Source organism: Lithobates pipiens, unplaced genomic scaffold (genome assembly GCF_037356315.1).
Source record: "Lithobates pipiens isolate NorthernLeopardFrog02 unplaced genomic scaffold, aLitPip1_a1.2 Scaffold_25, whole genome shotgun sequence".
NCBI classification, from domain to species: Eukaryota; Metazoa; Chordata; class Amphibia; order Anura; family Ranidae; genus Lithobates; species Lithobates pipiens.
This window is the reverse complement of record NW_027507787.1, coordinates 19,294,818-19,321,653: the sequence shown is the minus strand read 5'-3', so window position 1 is coordinate 19,321,653 and position 26,836 is coordinate 19,294,818. Positions and strand designations below refer to the sequence as shown.

The 26,836-nt window shown below is 40.6% G+C and overlaps 1 protein-coding gene across 3 annotated transcripts in view; it reads right to left on the bottom strand.

Moving 5' to 3' along the window:
• Window positions 1-26,836, bottom strand: part of PRKG1 (protein kinase cGMP-dependent 1) — a 1,414,086-nt gene that overhangs the window by 41,469 nt on the left and 1,345,781 nt on the right. For all 3 annotated transcript variants that reach the window (XM_077454156.1, XM_077454155.1, XM_077454157.1), the window contains one exon: window positions 11,006-11,102. In XM_077454156.1, the coding sequence (XP_077310282.1) occupies window positions 11,006-11,102 (97 nt within the window). The remainder of the gene's footprint in view (window positions 1-11,005; window positions 11,103-26,836) is intronic.

Genomic DNA, 26,836 nt, shown 5'->3' with positions numbered 1-26,836 from the left:
AAGGAATAACCTGGGCAAATTTTCAGTGGCTCCTTTGGGAGTAAGTGCAAAATATATGCAAACTTTAGCCTTTATTCAGCAGGCACTAAGCAAACACAGTTCAATGAGGGCTTTGTACAGCAAATGCTTAGCATAAAAAAATGAAATATATGCTTATTTGGTCAGAAAAGCTCATAAGTTTAGCTACTGGCTCAATCAGGTATCCCCAAATGGGTTCCCCAAAACAAATAGTCAGCAGATGTACCTTTTTCTATATACATTATTTATCGTTTTTGATGTGAGAGCTTTTGTGTCTGTGACCCAGTTGGGTAAATATTCCCTCAGTTTTTGTCATTGCAATGTCCATAAATTAAAGTAAATGTGAAGGTATTTTTTTTAAAATAACAAACATGTCTATACTTACCTGTTCTGTGCAATGAAACAGCGCCGCACCGATTTGCAAAAGTAGTTCCTGCACTACTTTTGCCGATTTCAGGTGTGACTCCAATAGACATCTGTGTATGAAGCTACACAGATGTCTATCAAGTAGCACCTGAAATCGCCATGACCTTGCTACTTTGAAATTGTGCCACTTCAAGTTAAGCGACCTAAAAGCAGCATCAATATGAACCAGGGCTTACTCTGTTATATTCCCTGAAAGAAACTGAGACATTTAGGAGCAACATGTAAGGAGAACGTTCTCTGCAGACCAGTCCCTGTGACATTTTCTAAGAAATTTAAGAGTGAGTTATGTGTAACTAGAGATTCCATGACTTATCACAGGTCACGAGCATCACTCCGTAGCCACAAAAACGGTACATAGCAAAAACATACTGCAGCATATGACACGTCTGTTCTCATAATCACAGACCGATATCTGACAAATGTAAATTGAATAGCTTTTAATAACATGAATGTTCATTGGGAAAATGCATGTAATTTTGCTTAACACCAGCAGAAAAAAAAAAAAACCTTTTCTTATTAAATCAGACCTAACCCCTCCTCTCCTTTACAGACAAGGAAGCTGCCATCTGCCTGTTTATCTGCAGTTGCCGTTGTCCTACACGTGGGGCCCCACACCGTTTTTTTCTCAATTTCTATTGCCGGCAATTGTTTTGTTTACATTTAGCTGTTAGCCGGGAACTTCGCTGACAGCTGATGAGTCATCTGTTGTCAAGGACGCAGTGGACGGCTTTCGGGCTTGCTTCTTAACAATCAGCTATGCAATGGTTGTTAAGGACGCCGGTGGGTGGCTGGCTAAGGAAAAAAAAAAGGAATGCTAGAAAATGGTGCTTAGCAGCAGATAATGGTGTTTGGGAGCTTTTCTGCTGGCACATCGCTCCCAAAAATTAAACTTTTGGGGCACATCTGCCCCTAAAAGCTGAAACTTGAAAAATGCTTTTAGCCGACAATAGTGTACATGGACACATAGGATAACACTATTTGCTTCTAGGGGCATAAAAAAATGCTCAAAGTAGCTTCTAGAATCTTAAAAATAAGCTAGTGTGCATGTAGCCTAAAAGTGGAAAGTGTCAGTCAGTAAAGCAGTACATGGGGTCAGTAGGGCAGTGTAAAGTAACAGTAGATTTTTTTTTTTTTTTTACCATTTTATTGATTTATTTTTTACAATTTTTTATTTTTTTGCAATTCTTTTTTTTAGCAGCCCTGTTTGGGGGCTTTGGTGAAATATCAGGGGCCCATACCAATCAGTATCGCTCACTGCATTCATTCGGAAAAGGAAGGGGTCTGTAAATAACATATTTACCAACCCCTTCCCCGTTTTCCATCCTGAAACACCCCCCACAGCAGCTGGCGGGAGAAGGGGGAGTGCAAGGGAGCACACAGGTGGCCCACTGCCCAGGGTCCCCAGATGCATGGAGGCCCCATGATAGTCTTACATTATATCATACTTGCCAACTGTCACAACTTTGCCATGGCTTTGCCAGGGCAGTTTTACTAAGCTGTCTCAGGATGTCCCAGATGGTCCCGAGCAGTGTCCAAGAACCTGTACTGTGCCCTCCTGAACCCCTGTATTGTGGCCTTCTTATTTATGGAATGTTTTCTTTTATTGAAAGTACTATAAATACATGTGTAACTCTTGAGAGTTGGTGTGTAAATTGGAGCCGGCTGGTGGAGGTCCAGTGCGTTACTTTGCCCAGGGGCCCATGATGCTATTAATATGGCCCTGAAGTGAACAACCTATCTGCCTCTCTAGTATATTAACCCCTAAAAGTAGGAATCAATGACTGGTAATTGCTTGGGTATGATTAGTGTAACAAAATCTGCCACTCAAAAGCAAATGCCAGAAGTTGAGTAGTCTGCCATGGAAATATAGTACCTGTGCCCTACATTAAAGACTTTATAGCAAACTACATCAATTTAACTGTCACATTACTGTTATGTGCAAGGACAGTGCAATGAATTTAGATTTACAATGTAACATTATTTCAGATGCAAACAGCAGTGGTAAGATATGCAACAGTGAAATGCTGCATGTACTAGAATTAATTTCTGGATGTTAGATTCCAGTAAAGGTTTACAGGTATGGAATATCTAAATTGAGTCTTAAAACATTTTTGGTATTAGCAAAATGACTGACCTTGCTGTAGTTAAGCAAACTGCAAATTGAATTCAATAAGTGAAATTCATAAAAAATAATTGTTTACACAAACTTCCTTTACTGCTATCAATCCAGTAATTGTTTGCAGTGGGTGACAGTTCTGGAAATTGCCTTTGGTGGGTTGCTGCATACTGTTTAAGTAAGACCCAGGAGCTCCATATTATTAATTACAACACTACTAGTAGGATTTTTGAAGCAGCATCTTATGATACTTTAAGATCACACATTAATCTTCCAGTGTAGGGTTACTCTTCAAATAACCTCAAGCAATCTTTACTAAAGTCAAGTGTCATGTGATTCAAGGGTAACCTTTGAAATTAAAAACCAATCAGCCTTCTGGATCAATATCATGTTCAAACATTTTCCTCGAATGCAGTCCAAAATGTCTTGGTGTTAATCTTTTGTTTAGAGGGCAGTGACACATATAAAATGTGTCAGCCATATAGAAAATGGCTCCCGCATATGCAGATAATTCACCCACCACTTTTTACATGCGGGTTCTATAAATTTGCATGTGAAATAAAGTCCATAACAAAGGTTACAACCATCACAATGAGAGAACCTGAACCATATAGCTATATAGTATGTTTGTCTTATGAATGTTGTGTATTTTTTTTTTTTTTTGGCATGATCACTGCTCAATTTTCATGTGGCTGTCCCCATTTTAAAAATGGGAAAGGGTTCCTTTTCTTGTTTACAAGCGAGGGAATATCCCCAGCAAAGACTTTCATGATGGAATATTAAGCAAGTGTTATTTGATGCTGAGGACATCCCTAGGGACATAGCTTTAAAAATAGAAAGTCTACTCTTTCTTCTTTCAAGTCTCCCATATGGTGCTGCCTGGAACAGGATGCGTTTCACCCAGGGATATCATCCCCAGAAAGGATTCCGTCATAGCTTTCCTGAAATGTAGCCAGACTATTTATTTCACACATCAGCTACACTTTTTTTTTTTTGCAGGATGAACCAACAGTTATTGAATAAATCATTATCGCTTTGTACATGTATTCTCTATTGTCATACCTGCTTTATTATCATAAGGTAACCAGGGAAGTAAGTGCATCTCAAGGGATGTTATGTTTTGTATGTTTGAACAGTATGTGGTTGTATTAGGTATGTGCTAGTGACCTTCTCAAAACACAGAAGAAAGTTGGAACTGGCCTTTGACTAACATCTTACAAGCAAAGGATAGTGGTATATTTGAAAATCTGTTTGATTTGTTTGAGTATATTAAAGGAATTAGGATGCCTTAAAACAGCACATCATTTTTTTATTTTTTTAAACAATCCTGTCTATCCCTAGAATCTTGGGAATTACCCTGTTTTCTTGGAGAAGCAAATTTGTCTCTCCCCTACCTCCTATGATACAGCATTGTGTGTTTAAAGTGGTTCTAAAATTAGAAGTTTTTTTTTTATCTTAATGCATTCTATGCAATAATATGAAAAAAAAAACATCTGTGCGCAGCAGCCCCCCTAATACTTTCCTGAGCCCCATGTTGATCCAGCGATCTTGCACGAGAGGCTTAGCTATCCGGGACTCTTCCTCCTCATTGGCTGAGACAGCAGTGGGGTGCCATTGGCTTCCACTGCTATCAGAGTCAGTGAGCCAATGAGGAGAAAGAAGGGGTGGGGAGGGGCCGAGCTGTGGATCAGGTCCCCCCATAGCAAGCTGCATGCTGTAGGGACACTTGGCAGGATGCATGGCCCAGAGCGCCGGCAAGGGACCCGAGAAGAGGGAGATCTGGGTAATACCATTGCACAGAGCAGGTAAGTATAACATGTTTGTTATTTTTAAACAATAAAAAAAAAAACAGACTTTAGTATCACTTTAAGTGGCCAATCACCTGTCATATGAGGGCGGGGAAGGTTCTGGTAAGCTTCAATACAGACTGAGCTTGAATTCATGCAGGGTTTGTTTCTCAGGGCACTATCAGGCAAACAGGGTGATTTGTTTTAGAGTAGATTTAAAGACAAAACTTTTTTTTTTCATTTTGGATAGAGTAAGAGAGGGTTATAACACTCATCGTTTTTTTTTTTTGACAACAGAAAGTGAGAGGAAATTACTTCAAAATTACGGAATCCTGTGTTTTCCCTATTGTAAGATTTGAAGATTTCCCCTCTATTCCTGTTCTGGGGACAAACCAAAATTTGGGATTTTCTTTCACCTTTGGTGAAAACAGTAAATGAGACAAATAGAGCGGGTGAATCTCCTTAACAGGGGCAAGTACATCATTAAAAAAAAACTTCACAAGTTTTCTAATCCCTCTGCACCCTATCCAAAAGTAAAAAAATTGTGTTAGTTCTACTTTAAATTCAACTATGGAAAGCATTATGTGTATTTTCAAAGCAAATATTTTGTATACAGTGACATGTGCTGAGAAAAAATGTATTTTGAAGACAGCTATTACCCCATTTGCTAGGAAAATACAGTCTTTCTGCTCAGTTTCCCTTCAAGAAATGCACAGATATGGGCATGTTTGGTCCATTGTCCTACACCCCTTGATTTAGTTAGTAATGGGCCCTTCCCCAGTGTCTACAGAGCTCTTTGGTGTTTAATGATGTCTGCAGCTAAAGAATGGGGCAAGGGGTAGTAAGCATTGGGGATGAGCTTTGAGTTCAAGACAAATGTAAATTCGACTCAAACATCGGATCCGTTCACCAAATTTTATGGGGCGTTTGTGGAAAATTCGAGCTCCCCATAATGCACTGCAAGACCACAGTGCATTGCTGTATGATGATTGGCCAAAGTATACACCTGACCTGCATGCTTTGGCGAATCACAGCACACTCTTCAGTGAAAGCCATGATTGGCCAAAGGCAGGGTGCCTTTGGCCAATCATGGTTTAGGGGGACTAAGTCCACGCCCCACACTATATAAGGCTGCTTACACAGTGCCTGTATAGTGTGTTATAGTCGAAGGAGATAGAGAGACTAAGCTAGATTAGGCAGGCAGGTTAGTTAGTGGCATATATTATATATATATATATATATATATATATATATATATATATATATATATTCTGCATTCAGTATAGCCTATATATACAGTGTAAACTCTATATTCAGTGAGTACAGGCAGTGTATTTGATATAGTCAATCAGTAGAGGCAGTATATTTGTGTGTATGTGTGTGTGTGTAATATCTATATATATATATATATATATATATATATACAGTCTACTAGTGTGTATATATTATATATATATATATATATATATATATATATATATATATATATATATATATATATATATATATATTCTGCATTCAGTGTAGCCTATATATGCAGTGTATTCGGCGCTGTACAGTAGATAATACAGTGCAGGCGGTGTACACAAATATAATAAAGTGTATTGCTTTGTTAAAAGAAAAAAAATACCCATCACGTCCGGAAGGCCTCCAAGGAGAGGCAGACGCTCACAGGCCACTAAACAAGGGCAAGCAGCCTCTTAAATAATATTTAACAGCAGGGACTGTTCCTGCACCCAACAAGAGTAACTGTGAGGGGTTACAGTGTTCTGGCACCACCAACACCTAAGGCCCAGTGTTTCTGCCCTGTTTAACAGGGGCATGTAATTAAAATTTTTTAAATACTATTTAACAGCAAGGACTGTTCCTGCGCCCAACAAGAGTAACTGTGAGGGGTTATTGTGTTCTGCCACCACCAATACCTAAGGCCCAATTTTTCAGCAGAGTAAAATATAAAATATAGTGTATTGAAGTGGTTAAGGGGAGCCCTATGACAGAATTAAGAAAAAAACTGCATGGGTTCCCCCTGTCCATACCAGGCCCTCTGGTTTTTTTAAAAAATTGGGTGGGGGGGGGGGATCCCACGCTGTTTATTTGAATGATTTTTTATGAATATTGCCAGGATCTGGCAAAACATTACAGCCGTGAGCCATTTTAAATGACATTTTTTCCCTTACAAATGTCATTTTGCTGCAGTACTTTTCTAAACATGGGAAAAATGTGCTACTTTACAGGCAGACTAAGGGGACCCCCTCCCACCAGACACAATATTTTTTTAGGAATATTTCATTTTAATTGTTGCATTCTTAAAATCACTGCTCCTGGAAAAAAGGGCAGTTTTTAAAACTTTTTTGCATTACCACATGTCCCCTGGGGCAGTACCCGGCTCCCCAAACATTTTATGACAATAACATGCATATAAGCCTTTAAAATTAGCACTTTTGATTTTTCACGTTCGTGCCCCATAGACTTAAACAGTGTTTGCATGTTCGCACAAATTTGTTTGTCTGTTCACAAATTCTGGTGCGAACCAAACCGGGGAGGTGTTCGGCTCACCCCTAGTAAGCATGCAAAAAGCACCAGAAGTTCTGGTGAGGTGGGAGAGGTCATAAGCTTTGTATGTGTTTGTCTGCTGTGCTGGATTTTGCCATGTAGATGTTTTGTGTGTGTTGCTATGAATTTGTTTCTGTTAGTGTGTGTGTGCTTGCTTGTATCTCACAGTATATTTTTTTTACAAGGAACAGCAGTGCCTGGGAGTGCTTATGCAGGCACGTGGACATACATATAGTCACAGCAGCCAAAAAAAAATCTGTCAAAGTAATTGGGAGGTGAGTGCTGAGTGATAATCAAGCTGATTATACAAGAAAGCCAAGACAATATTTGGTGTCTCTAGGCTACAGTGATGGAAATGTTGCCTACTTTAGGTTCCAACCAACTTCTTCATCAGTGCATTCAGCTGTCTTCCATTAAATGCAATACACCCAGCAATCCAATGCCATTGTTCTGACTGCTCTAAACTGTGTGAAATCTGGTTGCTACGGGTTGTACTATCTTACTCTTTATCATTGCTGTTTTTGTTAACGTGACTGCTTACCCTTTTGACACCTTTCATTTTTTTTCCCCCCAGAAAATATGTTTTATTGAAAAATTAGAAAACATTGACGGGTATCTTGAACAACATAAATATATACATGTTAGGGGATTACAAGGCCAAAGACTACCACAATATTAGATGGCTTATAGTACAAAGTCATAGCTAAGGTGGATAAGGGTCGGGGGACACTTGACACCTTTTTATATCCCTCATGTATATAGCATTAAATAGTACAGCAGTTACAAATAGTCAGGCCCCACCAGGATATGTATCTATACTCTAGCCACAGTGATGTACTAGACTGTATAGAAGTGTGTTCCAGCACAGGTGGGAGTAACACTAATTTGACATCCACCATATGTTCAGCAATCCCTACATTGTCCATATTAAATACTGTATACTGTTAGAAAAACTAACAGTAGACTGGTATTGGCCAGTAGTCGGTCTATGCTGTCTCAGATTCCTACAGCTTAGCAGAGCAAACAGATCTGCAGTTCCATATGAGCCATAGCCTGCCTAGCATTACTCTATTATTGGTGAACTATATAAGCCATTGCCTGAAAGTTTCCAGGTTTCCGTTACATCAGAGGGGGGCAGGGTCACCCATACGTCATGGGGAACCCCTGGCTTCCCTCACGAGCGTAAGAGGGGGCGGGGTCAGGTGACGGGTGGCCCTGCCCTCCTAATATAAGAAACGTCAGCGCTGGGATCCCTGCAGTGTCTCCTCAGTGGATGCACACATGGACTGCGCTAGACTGAAAATCACCCATCGCTGGATCAGATCAGCCATCGCTGGACCCCAGAGAGATGATCATCCATCCATGGATAGCAAGAGTGGGTTAGCACCGCTGGAATCTTTTATTTTATTTTTAATAAAGGAATTTTTCAAAAGTGTGTTTGTCTTATTTAACCATTTTTTACACGTTCTTTGTGAAATGGTAGGGGTACTTTTGTACCCCCTTACCATTTCAAACAGGGGGGAGGCTGGGATCTGGGGGTCCCCTTGTTTTAAGGGGGGCTTCCAGATTCTGATAAGCCCCCCACCTGCAGACCCCCACAACCACCGACCAGGGTTGTGGGGATCAGGCCCTTGTCCCCATCAACATGGGGACATGGTCACAGACCCCCAAAGCATCCTCCCAATGTTGAGGGCATGTGGCCTGGTACGGTTCAGAAGGGGGGGGCGCTCTCTCATCCCCCCTCTTTTCCTGCGGCCTGCCAGGTTGCGTGCTCGGATAAAGGGTCTGGTATGGATTTTTAGGGGGACCCCCACGTCAATGTTTTTTTTAATTTGATGCGGGGTTCCCCTTAATATCCATACCAGACCTGAAGGGCCTGGTAATTGAATTTAGGGGAACTTCACGCTTTTTTTTATTTATTTTTTTATCAATGAATGAATTGTCGGCTCCGTAATATAGAGGGCACTCATTGAGTGTTCTCTGTATTACGGGAGCCGACAATTCGAAGTGATTTTAAAAGACTTTTTTTCCTTGCGAAATGACACTTTGTTCAGGGACAGTTCTAAGCACGGGAAACATGCACCCCTTCACAGGCATACTATAGACACCCCCCAGGTACGAAATTTAAAGGAATATTACACTTTTATTGTTTCACTTTAATCATTATTAAAATAACTGCTCCTGAAAAAACTTTTTTAAAACTTTTTTTTGCATTGATCCATGTTCCCCTGGGGCAGGACCCAGGTCCCCAAACACTTTTTAGGACAGTAACTTGCATATTAGCCTTTAAAATTAGCACTTTAGATTTCTCCCATAGACTTGTACAGGGTGTTCCAGCTTTTCAAATTTGCCGCGAACAGCCCAAATTGTTCACTGTTCGCTGAACAGGCGAACAGGCAATGTTCGAGTCGAACATGAGTTTGACTCGAACTCGAAGCTCATCCCTAGCTACTACTATGCACAGCTACACCAGATTCTGAGTGCTCCAGTTTTAGTAAATTTGCCCCTTTGTTTTAACTAAATTTCCTCTATTCCTTCTATACAGTAGAGTATTGATTACAACTAGGCTATCTCTCTCTGTCTTTTCATAGTCAGGACTGATACTGTGGAATTGGATAACTAAAATTCCCCGATCTTTTCCCTTGGAGATAGTTGCCATGTTTACACCACACTGCATTGTTCAGCTGCTTTCCAGACATTCTCTAGCTGTACTGCATACCAGAAACTCCTCCTGTACACATTTAGCGCTGTTATAAAACACAACTCATTACATAACTGCTGCACGTATTCACTCCAAGTCAAAAGTTAATCAGAAACCTTTAGCCAAATTTTACAAATGGCAAATTATTTCATTATTATTATTTCAGATACTTATATAGCGCTGTCAATATAGGCAGTGCTTTACATATACATTGTACATTCACATCCGTCCCTACCCTCAAGGAGCTTATAATCTAAGTTCCCTAATTCACATTCATACATACCAGGGCCAATTTAGACAGATGCCAATTAACCTACCAGCATGTCTTTGGAGTGTGGGAGGAAACCAGAGTACCCGGAGGAAACCCACGCAGGCACAAGGAGAGCATGCAAACTCCAGGCAGGTAGTGCCTTGGTCGGGATTCAAACCAGTGACCTTTTTTACTGCTAGGCAAAAGTGCTACACCACGCATGCGAGAAAATGTCCTACAAGTAGCTAAATCTGATTAACATATGCACAGCAAAAGACTGCAAATTGATTTATGCTGTATGTTTCTCTTACAATATAGAGTGACTTACATGAATCGAGGTAGATATGTTGCTTTTTTATACTGCCTGTGTTTTTTTTTCTCTGTTTTTCGTTAGCGGATTAAACTCATTCTGCCACTATCTGGTATGTTTTCGCTTGTCCTTCTTAAAAATTGCAGCAAGATGCCAGTTTGACTATTTCAAATTCATGCTGAAGTATTTAGACCATTAGAAAAAAAACTGCATTTATTTTTTATTTTTTTGCTAGGAATTCGCTTTAAATATGTTTCTCATTTTAATGGAAGAACTCGACTAATGAAAAAATTTATATGTGTAATAAAAAAAAAAAACAAGTACAGTTTCAACAACTTTTGAGATACAGATTAACAAATGGATTCAACATATTATACATTAAAGCAGCTTGTACCATTGAAAACCTATTACTAAATAATCTTGCACGTACCCTGACTCTGCACTATGTCTGTATTATTTAAAATGCAATGCAAAGCACATATTGCCCCAACTACTTTTCAGTTAAATGAATGATTTTCCAGAGTATGTGGAATCATGCTAAGCATTCACCAACTGCTACCTTTTAGGATTCGTATGCAAAAAAAATAAACGATTTTGTTTTTTTCAATGATAGTGGTTATAATTTAACGTATACTGCAAAAATACTTTAGCAATATTTTTTTTTTCTTTTCCTCAATTCTTGTTTATTTTATTATGCTCTGCAGGGGGAGCTACTTCATAAGATATAATCTTAATGTAATGCATCTTAAGCAGTTTACAGCATTTTCTTGATTTATAAAAATATTGGCTCAGCTAACGAATCAGCTATCACAATTTGTAAATTTATTAAAGGAATTCGACTTACCAGTTCAACTCTTCCAAATCCTCCAACGCCAAGTGTGTCAATGATGTTAAAGTCCGTAAGTTTGAGATTGCCAAAGAACGCTGCCTCCGCTTCATATCTGTATTTTTTGATGAAAAAAAACAAAAGCTTTTTAGAAGACTGAGAATGTGAAGTGACTTTGAGGGAACCAGAAAGGGTTTTCATGATTTCCACATAAGAATGGATGAGTCTAGGTTGATCCATCCACTTGCAGCATCCCTTTCAGCCTTTCTTTAGGTGCTCTCATTAACAGTCTAAAACAAGGTTTCATTTCAGAGTTACATGGTGGCCAACCTTCAGCTTGCCACTAATTTAGAATTCTTTCATAGAGTTGAGGCATTTTTGTAAATGAGTAAGTGCAAGGTGGGTTTTGATTTGTGCACATACAGTATGTCAGTTACTCCACTTGAAACACTTTTTTTTTTTTTGCATATGTATCCAAATCTGAAAGATGTGTTCATGCAGTCCCTTCTACCATTATCTGCTTCTTTATGCTGCGGATTTACTTTGTAGCACATACAGCTTCAAGTGCTAACAGCTTGTGTGTCTGTCCCAGAATGACTGCTTCAGCACTAGTCAGTATAAAACTCCTAAAATATCTCAATGAGCAATGTGATATATTTAGTATAACGATAATCTGGTGCCTCCCACCAGCTAACAGCACTGACCGTGGTGCTAGTGGTACATATTTCCTTTAAAAGACTTTGATGTATATACATATAGACAGCATATGACCATCAGGAATTCTTTACTGAACATATGGAAAGATCATCACATGTCAAGAGTCTAAGAATGTGTACCAGGAATACCCATACTTGTTTACACTAAATGGTTTTTAATTCTTTGTAAAGTCCAGCTAATTTCCCCCATTTATTGTTTGGCGTTACACATTCACTACCATGAGAGTGACATTTGTATTTGTTTGTAATAATTATCTTTAGCATATCTAACTAAAAACTATAGGCTCAAATAATGTAAGTAAACAGAAACCAGGCAGATCTGGAAAATGATTATGGAAGTAGCCTATCCTCAAAACGCATTTACAGTGGGGAAAATAATTACTTGATCCCCTGCAGATTTTGTAAGTTTGCCCACTTACACAGAAATGAAGGGTCTATAATTTTTATTATACGTGTATTTTAAATAATAGAGACAGAATATCAACCAAAAATGCAGAAAAAAAACATGATACAAATGTTATAAAATTGATTTGCTGTTCAGTGTAAAATAAGTATTTGATTCCCTACCAACCAATAATAATTCTGGCTCCCACAGACTGGCTACAGTATGTGCTCATGTGGTACACAGGCCCATCTGCAAATTTCCAATAAACATCTAAATGATTCAGAGAAGAATTGGGAGAAAGTGCTGTGGTCGGATGAGACAAAAGTTGAGCTCTTTGGCATTACTCTACTTGGAGGTGAAAACATTATGCTTTTTTTTTATTATTTCTGCTGAAGGTGCAGGCAGACTTTACCGCATTGTAGGGCCAATGAACTGGGCCATATATTATAAAATCTTGGATGAGAACTTTCTTCCTTCAGCCAGAACACTGAAGAGGGGTTATGGATGGGATTTTAGGATGACAATAACCAAAAAATACAACCAAGGCAACAAAGGAGTGGCTCAAGAAGAAGCACATTAAGGTCATGGAGTGGCCTATTCAGTCTCCAGATCGTAATCCTATATAAAATGTATGGGGGGAGCTGAAACTTCAAGTTGCCAAGTGACAGCCAACAAACCTTACATTTAGAGAAGATCTCAAAAGAAGAGTGGCCCAAAATCCCTACTGAGATGTGTACAAACCTGGTAACCAACTGTAAGAAATGTTTTCACTCTGTGCTTGCCAACAAGGGCTTCTCCACCAATTACTAAGTAATGTTTTGCTTGGGAATCAAATACTTGTTTCATTCACTGAACTGAAACTCAATTTATAACATTTGTATCGTGTGTTTTTTCTGAATTTTTGGTTGATATTCTGTCTCTATCATTTAAAATACACCTATTATAAAAACGTACAAAATCTGCAGGGGATCAAATAATAAGGATAACAAAAAACAAAATGTGCCCTACTGTTTCTGGGCCCTACTGTGGGTAAAAACAAAAAACACACATACTGTATGTGGTATCACTGTGATCATCAGGAGCAGGAAAATGTATTTTGCATTTCTCTGTGGCGGTAGGTTATGACAATAACAAGAATGAAACTGCTAAAATTAAAACTATATTGATACTTTGATTAAAAAAAATGTCCATTACCATTTACTACCAAATATATACTCAAAGTGTAATTCATCTGGATAGACTAAGTAGTTGGGATGATGTGTTCAGTTTTATTAATGCATGTCAAAGTGGCAAAAGTGTGTACTGGCGTTCGGATCTGTTACCTTTGTCACAAGTGGAAGTTAATGCAAAAACTAAAATCCCTGCATCTATAGATACCATGGATCTAACACTAACCTCTCTATCCCAGGGGCGGACTAACCATTTGCCAACTCGGGCACTACTAGGGGGCCCCATCAGGTTTGCCAGCCTCAGTAAAACCAGGGACAGTATGTAAAAATCTGCGTTTTTTTTTTTTTACATCTGTCTCTGACATGCCCCTTACTGAGATCCCTTTGGTCTAAAAATCCTGAGATTATAGCTGCCCCACCTCTCCAGTACCTTCTCAACCAATAGAAACATGTCTGTGTATACTGTGTGTACATGTATACTGTGTGATTGTATACTGTGTGTATACTTTGTGGCCCCATAATCTCCGATTGCCTGGGGGGCCCATAATCTCCTATTGCCCGGGCGCCCCATAATTTCCTATTGCCCAGGGGCCCCATGAGTTGTCGGTCCGCCCCTGCTCTATCCCTGTAAAAAAAAAAAAACAAGTATAAATACATTTTTTGGAAGCTGATCTCACCGGATCCCACACTGAGCTTTCAGCTGCAGCTTCACTGTAGAGGCTGGTGCAGAGGAGACAGACAAAAACGGAATCCTCATAGTAAGTCTATGGGTGACGTCACTTCTCATTTATTTCAGAGCCGTTGTCGGCCGTGTTCTCTACAGAGCTTCTGCCGCTGGAGATCGGTTTGGAGCGGGTAAAAACGGCTTCCAAAAAGGCATGTATACTCATTTATTCTTTACAGGGATAGAGGTTAGTGTAATGCCGCATACATATGATCAGACTTTCCGGCAGACTTGGTCCGGCAGACCAGAGTCCGTCGGACAATTCGATCGTGTGTGGGCTCCAGCGGATTTTTTCTTCCCCAAAGTCCAGTGGACCTAGATTTAAAACATGTTTTAAATCTTTCTGCAGAAAGTCCGCCGGACCCAAGAAAAGTTAGGAAGTCCTCTCATCTGTATGCTGATCCAACCGACCAACTACGACACAACTGCAATTACAGCACCTGCTTGCGAGAATGTTTCCAATGAGATCCTATCATGCTGGTTCTCAGCTAGAGGGTACTGTACACCAGGCCCTTAGGTCTGGTATGGATTTTAAGGGTAACCCCCTACGTCATAGTTGCTCAACCTGTGGCCCTCTAGCTGTTGCCAAACTACAATTTCCATCATGCCTCTGCCTTTGGGAGTCATGCTTGTAACAATCAGCTTTGCAATGCCTCATGAGACTTGTAGTTCTGCAACAGCTGGAGGGCCACAGGTTGAGCACCCATGCCCTACGTCGAAAAAACGGTGTGTCGGTACCCCCAAAATCCATAGCAGACCCTTATCTGAGCATGCAGCCTGGCGGTCAGGAAGGGGGTGGGGACGAGCGAACCATACCAGGTCGCATGCCCCACCCCTTATGACGTCACAGTTCAGGGGCATGCTGGGACTGTGACATCATAAGAGGTGGGGTCATTGGGCCCCTTATGCCTATATAAGTCGCTGCATACCGTGTCCATACCGTGTCCACAGCATTACAGCGGGAGAGAGCGTTGTGTCAACATCGGAAGAACAGAAGAAAGAAGAAGAAGATGGCAATGACGAAGGGGAAAGCCGGGCTCCTCCGCTACTAAAAGAGCAGCAAAAGAGCAGAAGATAGTGGAGCAGCCCTGGCGAGAAGAACCGGAAAGTGCGGAGAAGTTGGAAGAAGACCCCCGAAGTCGGAAGAAGACCCCTGGAGCTGTCTAATAAACTACTTTAAAAACCTGTGTAGTGTGTTTTTTTTATTGACACTTTTTCCCCCCAGTGAATGGGTAGCGGTACGATGTACCCCATACTCATTCACATAGGGTGGGGGGCCGGGATCTCTGGGTCCCCTTATTAAAGAGGGCTCCCGGATTCCGATAAGCCACCCATCCGCAGACCCAGCAACCAACGGCCAGGGTTGTTGGGAAGAGGCCCTTGTCCTCATCAACATGGGGACAAGGTGCTTTGGGGTGGGGGGGCCTCAGGGCGCACCCCTTCCCCAAAGCACCCACCCCCCCATGCTGAGGGCATGCGGCCTGGTACGGTTCGGGGGGCGCTCGCTCATCCCCACCCCCTTTCCTGACCGGCCAGGCTGCGTGCTCGGATAAAGGTCTGGTTTGTATTTTGGTGGGACCCCCACATTGTTTTTTCGGTGCAGGGGTTACCCTTAAAATCCATACCAGGCGACGGGGCTCGCAAGGTGTCAATCTCGCCAATGAAAGTGGCGCGATTGACTTCCTTCTCTAGTCCCATCGTACCTGGAGTCACGTTAAAAATGAATGGACTTTAGTCTGTGTGTGGGCAAGTCCATTAATTTTGAAAGTCCATTGGACCTCCGCCAAAAGTCAGACGGGAAGTTCTTGTGTGCGCAAGTCCGCTCATTCAGAAAGTCTGGCGGACCTCCACTGCAAAGTCTTATTGATTATTAATCTGCCGGACCAAGTCTGCTGGAAAGTCACATCGTGTGTATGCGGCATTAGATCTGTGGTGGCTATAGATGCAGGGATTTTAGTTTTTGCATGGACTTCCACTTTAAGGGAAGCTGTGTGCAGAAAAGCATATGTTATGAAACTGAGTCATTTTATTAAAATCAGTGTGTCGAGCTTTGTACCTGTCTGTTACACTCTTGCTTGTGGCACAGTCATTAAAGCATATTTTGTGGGTAAAAAGATTGTATCATATGTGTGATGAGTATAGAGGGAGAAGGGTCACGTTCTAATTACTATGCCCATTTAAGGTTAGTGTTATGGTTGGAGCAATTTGGCTATACCTAAAATTTGGTGCAGCATGCAAAGTGCACTGCTTTTTTTGATCTTACCAATTTATTTTTTATTTTTTTGAAAAATGTCTGTAAAATGTCATTCAGTGAGGCATATAAAAAAAATAATAAGCTATTTTTTTTTTTTTTTTAATGCAACAAATATAAAAACAATAATCCATAAAGTGCTGAGCCTGTATCAGTCAATAAAGTCTGTCTCATACAATACCTTTGGTGTGCTTTGGGTTTTAGAAAAACAAAAATGATTCAATGTACATAATGATTTTGATCCAACTTCTCCCCATCCACTTGTTTTGATTAGAGGAATTTGTTGTCAGCCTTTCAGAAGGAATTTGCAACATGTATTGTGGTAGTGGTTTAGCAGGGCCCTGATCAGGGAAAGCAATGCCAAGTACATAAACCTGATAATTATTATATTTGCTAGGTTTTTATTAACTAAAATTTAATTGATGTACTGCTCCTATTTTCTGAAGAAAAGTGAATGATAAAACACAATTGTGTAAAACTTTTCAACACCGCTGATGATCTTTCAAAACAAGCCTGTGCTTGATTCGTTAATTCTGTGTCCCCTAAAGGACATAATACTTGGTTACAATATTTAATTTTGAATATATTTACATTTTAAACTTGTCTTTGTAAGGACTTTGACTGTCTAAGCAAATAATCTTTGGAATCAGAATAAATATTTTAGAAAGGTTTCAGTTTACTGTAAATCAGAAAAGTGGGTCGTAAAAAGGGAGATTTAGTGTTCAAGTTAAAATCTTTTTATGATTTTTTTTATGACCTGTTCATGTGGCCATTACTGGCACAATGTCTCTATTTTTAAATCAGAAATTACCCTTGCTAAGGACCCCTTCTCATAAACGTCTCCAGGGACAGACTGTTTGAAATAACCGAGCAACCTTCTGCCAGGCAGTCATAAAATGATTATAATTATGGCATGTTGGTACTGTGTCCTTAATTTAGTTAACAGAACATCATGTCTGTAAGACTACCATGATGAGGGTCTGACTATTAGCTGGAATCCTGATGTCATTCAAAATCCCTGTTAAAGCGATTTTGTTTTTTATACTAGGGGCTCTTCTGTACATAACTTTGCGGTATTTTGGTAACAAAAAAATGGAATCTATCCTAAAAAAAACATTGGCCTAGCCTTCTAGAGGATCTACATTTAAAGACCTTGTTACCAAAATACCCCAAAGTTACGTACAGAAGAGCCCCTAGTATAAAAAACAAAATCGACCCCAGTAAGCTTAAGTCACAACCCACCCAGTCCATACCACGGATCTGCTTAGTGACACTATATGGCATGTTTCAGTGCAAAACATGTAGTTTTGTACAGCATGGACAAAAACAGTTTACAACTAAAGGCAAGACCTACGATATTGGTGAGTTCTATAATTGCTCATCAGACTTTGTAGTGTATTGCCTACGTTGCCCATGCCATTTACTCTATGTGGGCCGTACTATTCGCCCACTCAGAGAGAGGTTTGACGAACACCGAAATAAAATTGAGGCAGGCAAGGACAAGCACAGTGTCCCTCGCCATTTTGCACAGTGTCACAAAGGTTCTACGGATGGCCTAAAAGTTTGGGTATTTGAACAAATGCCCAAAAATATGTCAGACGCAGAAAGATATTTTAAGCTTTGTGAACGCAAAACTTTCTGGATATATTCCCTTGATGCCCTGTCACCTGGTGGAATAAGCGAAGCATTGGAATTGTCCACGATTTTATAAAACAATTTTTTATATCTGGTTCGTTAGTTTACTTTTTTATATATATTTTTTCTATAATATTGGAAGTATAAATCACATAATTTACCATAGAAGCCACCATATTATCTGTCAATAATTTGGATTTATGGAAATTTATACAAAACGATACAAATTAGTATGAAATATACATTTTTATTTATACTATATTTTATTCTATTAATGTATTTTGGTATTACATATATCTCAGTTCGACAATTAGTTTAGATCTTTAAATAATAAAGTATTTATCTATAATGAATTTTAACCATGCTTTGGTGACACCAATATAATATAACATATATCAATTGTTTCTAAAGTAGTTTAGTTTTTAACTTATCCGTGTAGTATACCTAAGGGGGTTGCAATATCAGATTCGCTATATATGTTTTTAATTAACCCCAAATATATGATTGCATTTTTATGTATATATTATGTGTGCAGAAAAAAAGCAAGATAATACATGGATATTTGTTTGTATTGAATAATTTTCCTTATTTTTCCTGGCCTTTTCTTTATATATTTTCCCACTATTTTTATTTTTAGTATATCTATCCATGTATATATATGCCCAAACTAGGGAATCACCTCACCTTGCATTTTCAATAATGAAAAGGTTAAAAGTTTGCAGCTGTGTTTCAACTTGATAGTAATTGTTTTTTACTGCAGTCGTGGCCAGCACATTTAAGGCCTGAATACAGCCTGAGTTCCCCTAAGCTTGAGGAAGAATCACGCCCATTTGTCTACACGCAGTGTGCATGCTCCGAAACGTAGCCGCTATTGGCAGTGACGTCACCACGCTTGACGCCTGCGTTCCACTGTGGACCTGAGCCAAGCTTCAATCTCGGTGTACGCCATCAGACAGGGAAGTTCTGCGGGTCGGGACCCTCCATCTGATGGGAGAAACATTTACAGGCTGGCTGACGTCGCTGAGGACTTTTGTGCTGGAAATTCTCAAAACTATATGTAAGTGGATATATGCACCTGTGTATTTCAAATAAATCCAACTGTTTTTAATCTGGTGGCGCCTTTCCTGTCTCTCTTTTTGCATGTAACTTGGAGTCTGTTTCCAACTCCCCTCTGAAGGCTTGCCCTGGAATATGGACTTGTTGCTAAGAAAAGACAAAAGGTTTTTCTCCCACTTACTTTTTAATCATTATTATTTCATCTTCAAATTAGAACTGCATTTCTCTGAATGGACAATAAGATCTTAACTCTATTAATCGAGTAACAGCGCCACTTTCCCATTTGTTTTTTCTAAGTATTTGTGCCCAGGGTCTGATCTGAGGAGCTGATCTGATGCAAGTGTTCATGTGGATGACTGCAAGCTATCAGTGCCTGTTCAGCCAGGCACTATCCATAGATCTAAACCTTGCATTCTGGGTAGCTACAGATAAAGCCAGGGCTCAGTGGAAAGAAGCTAATCATTCGTGTGTATTACAGCTCCTATGAATGACACAGGATCCCTGAACAGAGGGTGGGCAAATAATGGATAGATCCTGTGCCATTCATAGAAGCTGTAGTATGGCTTCTTTGAATGGTAGATATGCCAATGGTATACACAAAATAAGTAACACCGTCTTTAAAATGTTAGGGACCTGCCCATGGTTGCATGGTTTGGGAGGTCTTTTACTAACTTTCAAAGCTGTAAGTGAAAAATGGTCTGGCCACCCAAGATGAAAAATGGCAGGATGGGACTGGCAGCCAAAGAGTTGAGGTATTATCACATTCTACTTTTCCTAAGCCAGTAGAGCTCAACAGCACAACTATTAAACAAAATCTAAACATACACTAGTTCAATGACTTATGTGCAAAACTTTGTCAGAAAAACAGTATCAGCCAGGGTTTAACCACTATCCTACAGGGCACTTTTACCCTCTTCCTGCCCAGGCCAATTTTCACAGCACTGTCACATTTTAAATGATATTAAAAGTGAATAGTGTTGCGCTATCTTTAAAAAACCCTGCCTGTACAGCTAAAAAAGTGCTAAGTGCCAAAATCACAAATAAAGTTCTAATATATTACTAAAAAAAGGAAAAATACACCTCCATAAGGTATTCCAATACTCCTTAAAATTATAACATGTGATTGCAATCATAAGTATCACAGGTGAACAAAGTGCAAAAAAAAAAGGGGGTATATATATATATATATATATATATATATATATATATATATATATATATATATATATATATATAGTGCACTAAGTGTATATTAAATAAGATAATTCATTTATCAACACCCTAAAAGTGATGTATATAAATTAGGTATAAATGTCCAAAAAAAGGACCATTCATAAATTAACACAATTCATGAATTAAAACATCCCAAAGTGTAAAAAAGAAAATGGGATAAAGTGCAGATAGACCAAGCCACAAGCACAAATCAAAAAAAAAGCCCCTGGGCTAAATTAAATAAATTAAAAAAAGTGCAGATAGACCAAGCCACTGGGCTGCATAAATTAATACATTTAAATCAGACTCGGTGCAAACAAAACAAACCAAAGCCCCTGGGCTAAGTGAATTATGTATGCAGATTTACCATTATCAGTCAAAGTGAAAGAAAACCCCTACATTTTGGGTTGTCACTAGGCAAGAATAGAGGGCACATCTTTCAATGGGGACACTACTTGTGGTGACCCCAATCACAACAAGGTATTACCTCACATTGGAGGGGGGGGATTTCCTCTGAATTCCTGTTGTGAGTATGGGACAGGAAGTGAAGGAAAATCTCCCCAATTGGACACACAGGGCAAAAGAAGTAAACTGTCAGGTAATAACCCTCCTACTCCAAAATGGAAAAAAAAAAAATTAAATACTTACCGTCATTTTCCTTTTCTGACGCCAATCCATGGCAGCATACTAGTGATATTGCTCTGCCTCTCTTCCACACCCTCAGGACCAGTGAATAGCATAAATAAAGGCCTAATTAGTCCCCACCCCATTATTTGTAATTAGCTACATACCGAAACGTACAAGGATGGGTCCATATGCTGCCATGGATTGGCATCAGGAAAGGAAATTACAGTATTTGATACAATTTTGCGTTTTTGTGACACCTCCATGGCAGCATACTAGTGATACATAACTAGCTGACAGGGTGGGTTCTACTTGCCAAACCAATCTTCTAATTAGGATGGGACAGAGGAGAATAGTCCTTCCTACAAAGTCCTCTGATGACTAGGCACCCAGGTCTACTCCGTAAAGTTTGAGTAGGTACGCGGGGACAATCTTGATACCTTTCTACAGATGGGTACCATAAATGCTTTTGAATGTGCTGCCTATATGGCTGCAACCACTCTGATAGAGTGTGCCACCACCACTGGTGGAGGCTTATGACCCCTCATCCCCTATGCACAACCAAGCCTGCTAAAGTCCAGGCAGTAATTAATTTTCCTTGATGAATTACAATTGGAATAAGAAAAGGTTTTTAGGATGACCTCAAAGAAGCAATTGTGGATAGGTATTTCTTTAAAGTTCTGGCAATGACCAGTTTATTTGACTTTACTGTGTGATGTTCTGGAAAGTTAGGCAATGCCCAGATGTCTGGCAAATAGAGGTTTGTTGCAACCTTTGATGAAGATAATCTACAAGACCCAACTCTATTCCTGGAAAGAGAACAATGTGTGTTTATTTTTTTGAAGCTCCAAGAGCTTGAATTTCAAACAACCTTCTACTTAAAGTTCTTGCAATAGATACTGCCTTGTCGGTAATGGTCGAACCAAACACTGCTCTGTTGGAGCAAACGGTTGAACTGACATGAGATCCAGCAACACCAATAGATCTCACAAGAAAAGACTATTTTTCTTGGTGACCGAATCATCACTACTGCTCTCAAAAGTCGTGCAGATTGAAGGATTCTTGGCCCCTTTAAATTTGTTACTGTCAATATAGCTGACACTTACAAGCTGAATGATGATAGGCTAAGGCTCACGTCCAATCCAACCTAGAGGAAGTATAGAACAGCTGTCACCAGAGGGGCAGTAGGATCAATGTCTCGGCCTAGCAAGAAAACACAAACTTGTTTCAGATTTAGGTGTAGATATTGTAGAAGAGTGCTTTCTAGCAGCCAACAAAATAGAGATCACTCTAGAGTAGCTCTGGAGCAACCCAAGTTCTTCAGCCTCCCCCTTTAGTGCTCGTGCTTGCAACTCTGGCCTGTGTATGTGCGGAGGGGAATTTCCTTAAGTGAATGGCCAGGAAAAATCGAGGCCTTCGTGACCAATATGGAGTAGTGGCTATGACAACCGTGTTCTCCCTTGACTGCCTCAAAAGGAATCCTCATTACAAGAGATATTGTGTGAAAAACATATAGACTAGATTGCAGTCCCAAGGAGAGACCAGAGCGTCTGCCCCCTGCATCTTGGGGTGCGGAAGCAAGGTCAGACATACCTAAAATTTGTGATTACTGTGGAAAGCACAGAGGTTTGTCTATGGTAGGCCCCACTTGTGGACCAGTTTGGAGAAGACTTGGGATGTAGACCCACTTGTGCTCTGGGAAGCTTGTGCGATAGTCTGCCTGTGTATTCAAAAATCCGTTGGGAGGTAAACTGCTTCCAGAATTTGCTGGTGACCCGCCGTCTCAGACATTATGGGTTTCACCTTTCTCAATAGCCTATTGCTGCAAGTTCCTCGCTGGAGACGAATACAGTATATGCAACTGGTACCCTGTTTCTCAATTGCAAGAAGACTGGTCTTCCCTTGATTCTGTGTAGCAAGGCCAAAGTGCTAAAAAAGGCTCTTTGAACTTCCAGTGCTTTTGAGACTACCCTTCTTAGCAGGGAATCTTCGCTTACCTTGACCGACAGTCCCTCACAGTGCGCCTTCCAGGCTGTCCTGCTGACGTGATTCGGAACAATGATTCAGTGTTTCTAACAGGCCGTGACTTCCTCAAGGTCTTTCCATCACTGCGGACCACTATACATACTGAGTGACACTGTTATTAACTGTACCAGATCCTGTTTCCTCTCTTGCCCTAAGAATCCTAGTCGAAACTGGGGCAGGTGCCCATGCACTCAAGGAATCATCGGTATGCATGATGATGTTGTGCCCAGAAGGCTGAGACACTGAGAAGCTGCCCAACAAGCAAAGGGATATCTTCCTGACCGTCACTGATTTTCTCTGATGGAAGTAAAACAGAGGAACTAGTGGAGCACCCCCAGGTACACTAACTGTTGCGTTGCAGAAAGTTGGGTTTTTGGAAAGTTGATAATCCCGCTATATCCCTGGGGGGAGTATAAGAGGACTTGGTGTGGAAGCAATTGTTCCAGTTTTCTGGATAGAAGAAGAATGACGTCCAGGTAGTGGCAAACCCATAGACCCTGTTTTCTGAGTGGAACTGACACAGTACGAGACCCTTGCGAACATTCTCAGAAATATTTATAGGCCAAAAGGCAGGCTATTAAAGTGGAGATGCATCTAACTGAATGTAAAACATACTTATTTTGGAAAAAAAGCAAAATAAAAAAATGTTGGATGTAAGGATAGGAATCCTGATGATTCAGCAATAACATCCAGCTGTCTGGTTGTAATGTATGAATGGGCTCTGTCTTAAAGGTCTCTAAGAGGGCCAAAAAGGTTTGACATCTTCTGATCTGCACCTGAATACTAGCCCCGTCCCCTGTGAACTACAAACAGGATTGGGTAGGAAACCTGCAATCTTTCCTTTTAATGGGACTAGGGCGACTACCCCCTGAGTCTGAAGTGTGGTGGATTTGTCAGCTCTGTGGCAGAGAAATGGTCTGGAAGAGGAGCAGTGAGGAATCTACCAAAGTGACTATGAGTGCCTGTCCTCCAAGGATCCATACAATATACTGTCTAGAAACCCATGAAGCATGCCCTCTGGCTCTTACCTCAAGAGTCTGGGCATGCACTCAGCAAAAAGTTTAGTGGGTACCTGCGGTATACCTAAGATTTTTCATTATGAGCCTCGTGCAAGGTTGCCCTTAGAGGAGCGGAACCTGCCGGGAGAAACACTTTTTTTTCTTTTGCTTTCTCTGCTTTTGGTGTAAGCCCCTGTACACACGGTCGCAAATTCCGACCACAAAATCCGTTGGATTTTTTCCTACGGATTTTGTCCGAAACTGGTGTTGCATACACACGGTTGGACAAAGTTGTTGGAGAATCTGATCGCTCGTTCGTTCCGACGGGACCACGTTCAGCCTAGTAGCCAATAGCTTTGCTCTCGTACTTTGATCTGAGCATGCTTGGCACTTTGTCCAATCGGAATTCTCTACAATGATCGGACAAAGTCCAAATGGATTATGTTGGAAAATTTTATATCCAGCTCTCAAACTTTGTTGGTTGGACATTCCAACGGAAAAAGTCCGATGGAGCCCACACACTGTCGGATTATCCGACAACACAGTCCCATCGGACATTTTCCGACCGTGTGTACAAGGGCTTATGGGAGCAGATCGGACTTGCCTCCTGACACTTCCAATATGGCTGTCTCCGGTTTCCTACCAGAGATCCTGTGCCATAAAGTGACTTATCCCAATTTTGTTATTAGGAAGCAGGACACAGCCCAGGGTCTCAGCCATAGGGCACCCCTACGCGTGACTGAGTATAACATTGTCTTGGCCAGGCACCTTGGTTGAGGTTGAGACTATTGCCGCTTCTGCAGTAAAGTTTTCCGATTCATGTTGGCTGAGGCCCAAATGAAATCAGCCTTATACCCCTTACTTTCCGGACTTTTGCCATTCCTCAATTTAAATTGGTTCCCTAAATGGAAAAGGGATTGCCAATTTAAGAGGGTTATGATGACTTTTTACCCATGTAATGGCTTCCACGAAGGAAAAACTGAAACCAAGCAGCTCCGGGTCTTCCTCTGGTGAGGAGGAGCTACTATTATCTGCAATCTGCCCCTCTTACCAGCTTAACTAAGTGGTAGAGCGACCCATGCCAAGGTTGCTCTACTAGTGGCACTGGCTAGACTAGCAACTAGGAGGGGGCTGCCCAGCCAGGGTAATTAAAGTGAGTTCAAAACAGAATTTTGTGCCACTTTTATAAATAGAAATATTTGGCATTACCTGTTAGCTGCAAACTCTTCCAAGCAATCTTTACTCGCCAGCTTCTTGGGCATAGGCACTGCGCCATGGGCCTTGCATGTCTTTGCTGGAGCTCTGGCTCTGGGGAAGAGCAGCTAAGACATCGTCCTTGGAACTTTTATCCTGAGTGGGAACGGCATCCAGACTATGCTCCTCTGAAGAACATCTGCCTTTTCTTGGCCCCTGGCTCTGATGTTTGAGAGCATGGGCTGATGCAAATCAAAGCAATCTGCATGAGGGGGCACTTTTATGAAAAGTTACTGATACGATGATCCCCACCCTAGGTGTTGAGGGTCTTGTTTGAGCGATGAATGACTCATGATCTGTGGAGAAATGGGATGGCCAGCTGAGATGAGGATAGCTGAAGAAGCGACAGAGAAGGAGAAGAAGGAATTGTTACAAGTAAAAAGGGTTTCCCTCTTCTCTCTTTAATATGAATGATAACACGAAAACATTTCTTTCACTCATGGTTAGTGTTTGGCTGAAGCTATTTATTATCAATCAACTGTGTTTACTCTTTTTAAATCATAATCACAACAGAAACTACCCAAATGACCCTGATCAAAAGTTTACATACCCCAGTTCTTAATACGGTGTATTACCCCCTTTAACATCAATGACAGCTTGAAGTCTTTTGTGGTATTTATGGATGAGGCTCATTATCTTCTCAGATGGTAAAGCTCCCCATTCCTCTTGGCAAAAAGCCTCCAGTTCCTGTAAATTCTTGGGCTGTCTTGCATGAACTGCACGTTTGAGATCTCCCCAGAGTGGCTCAATGATATTGAGGTTAGGAGACTGACATGGCCACTCCATAACCTTCACTTTATTCTGCTGTAGCCAATGATAGGTCGACTTGGCCTTGTGTTTTGGATCATTGTCATGTTGGAATGTCCAAGTACGTCCCATGCGCAGCTTCTGGGCTAATGAATGCAAATATTACTCCAGTATTTTTTGATGACATACTGCATTCATCTTGTCATCAATTTTGAGCAAATTTCCTGTGCCTTTGTAGCTCACACATCCCCAAAACATCAGCGATTCACCTCCTTGCTTCACAGTAGGAATGGTGTGCCTTGTTGGGCTCAATTTTGGTCTCATCACTCCAAATGACTTTGTGCTAGAAGGTTTGAGGATGGTCTCTTTGCTGTTTGGTGTATTGTAAGAGGGATACTTTGTGGCATTTGTGTAGTAATGGCTTTCTTCTGGTGACTCGACCATGCAGCCCATCTTTCAAGTGCCTCCTTATTGTGCATCTTAAAACAGGGACATCACATGTTTTCAGAGAGTCCTGTATTTCACCTGAAGTTATTTGTGGGTTTTTTTCTTTGCATCCTGGATAATTTCCCTGGCAGTTGTGGCTGAAATTTTAGTTGGTATATCTGACCGTGGTTTGGTTTCAACAGAACACCTAGCTTTCCACTTTTTGATTAGAGTTTGAACACTACTGATTGGCATTCTCAATGCCTTGGATATCTTTTTATATCCCTTTCCTGTTTTATACAGTTCAACTACCTTTTCCCACAGATCCTTTGACAATTCTTTTGCTTTCCCCATGACTCAGAATCCAGAAATGCCAGTGCAGCACTGGATGAAAGATGCAAGGAGCTGTCAGGAGTCAATAAACTCATTGACATTTAAACACACACTAATTACAAGCAAACAAATCACAGGTGAGGGTGGATACCTTTAATAGCCATTCAAACCCCTTTGTGTCAACTTGTGTATATGTTATCAGGCCCAAATCACCAGGCTATATAAACTTTTGATCAGGGTCACTTGGGTAGTTTCTGTTGTCATTATGATTTAAAAAGAGTAAACACTAAACAC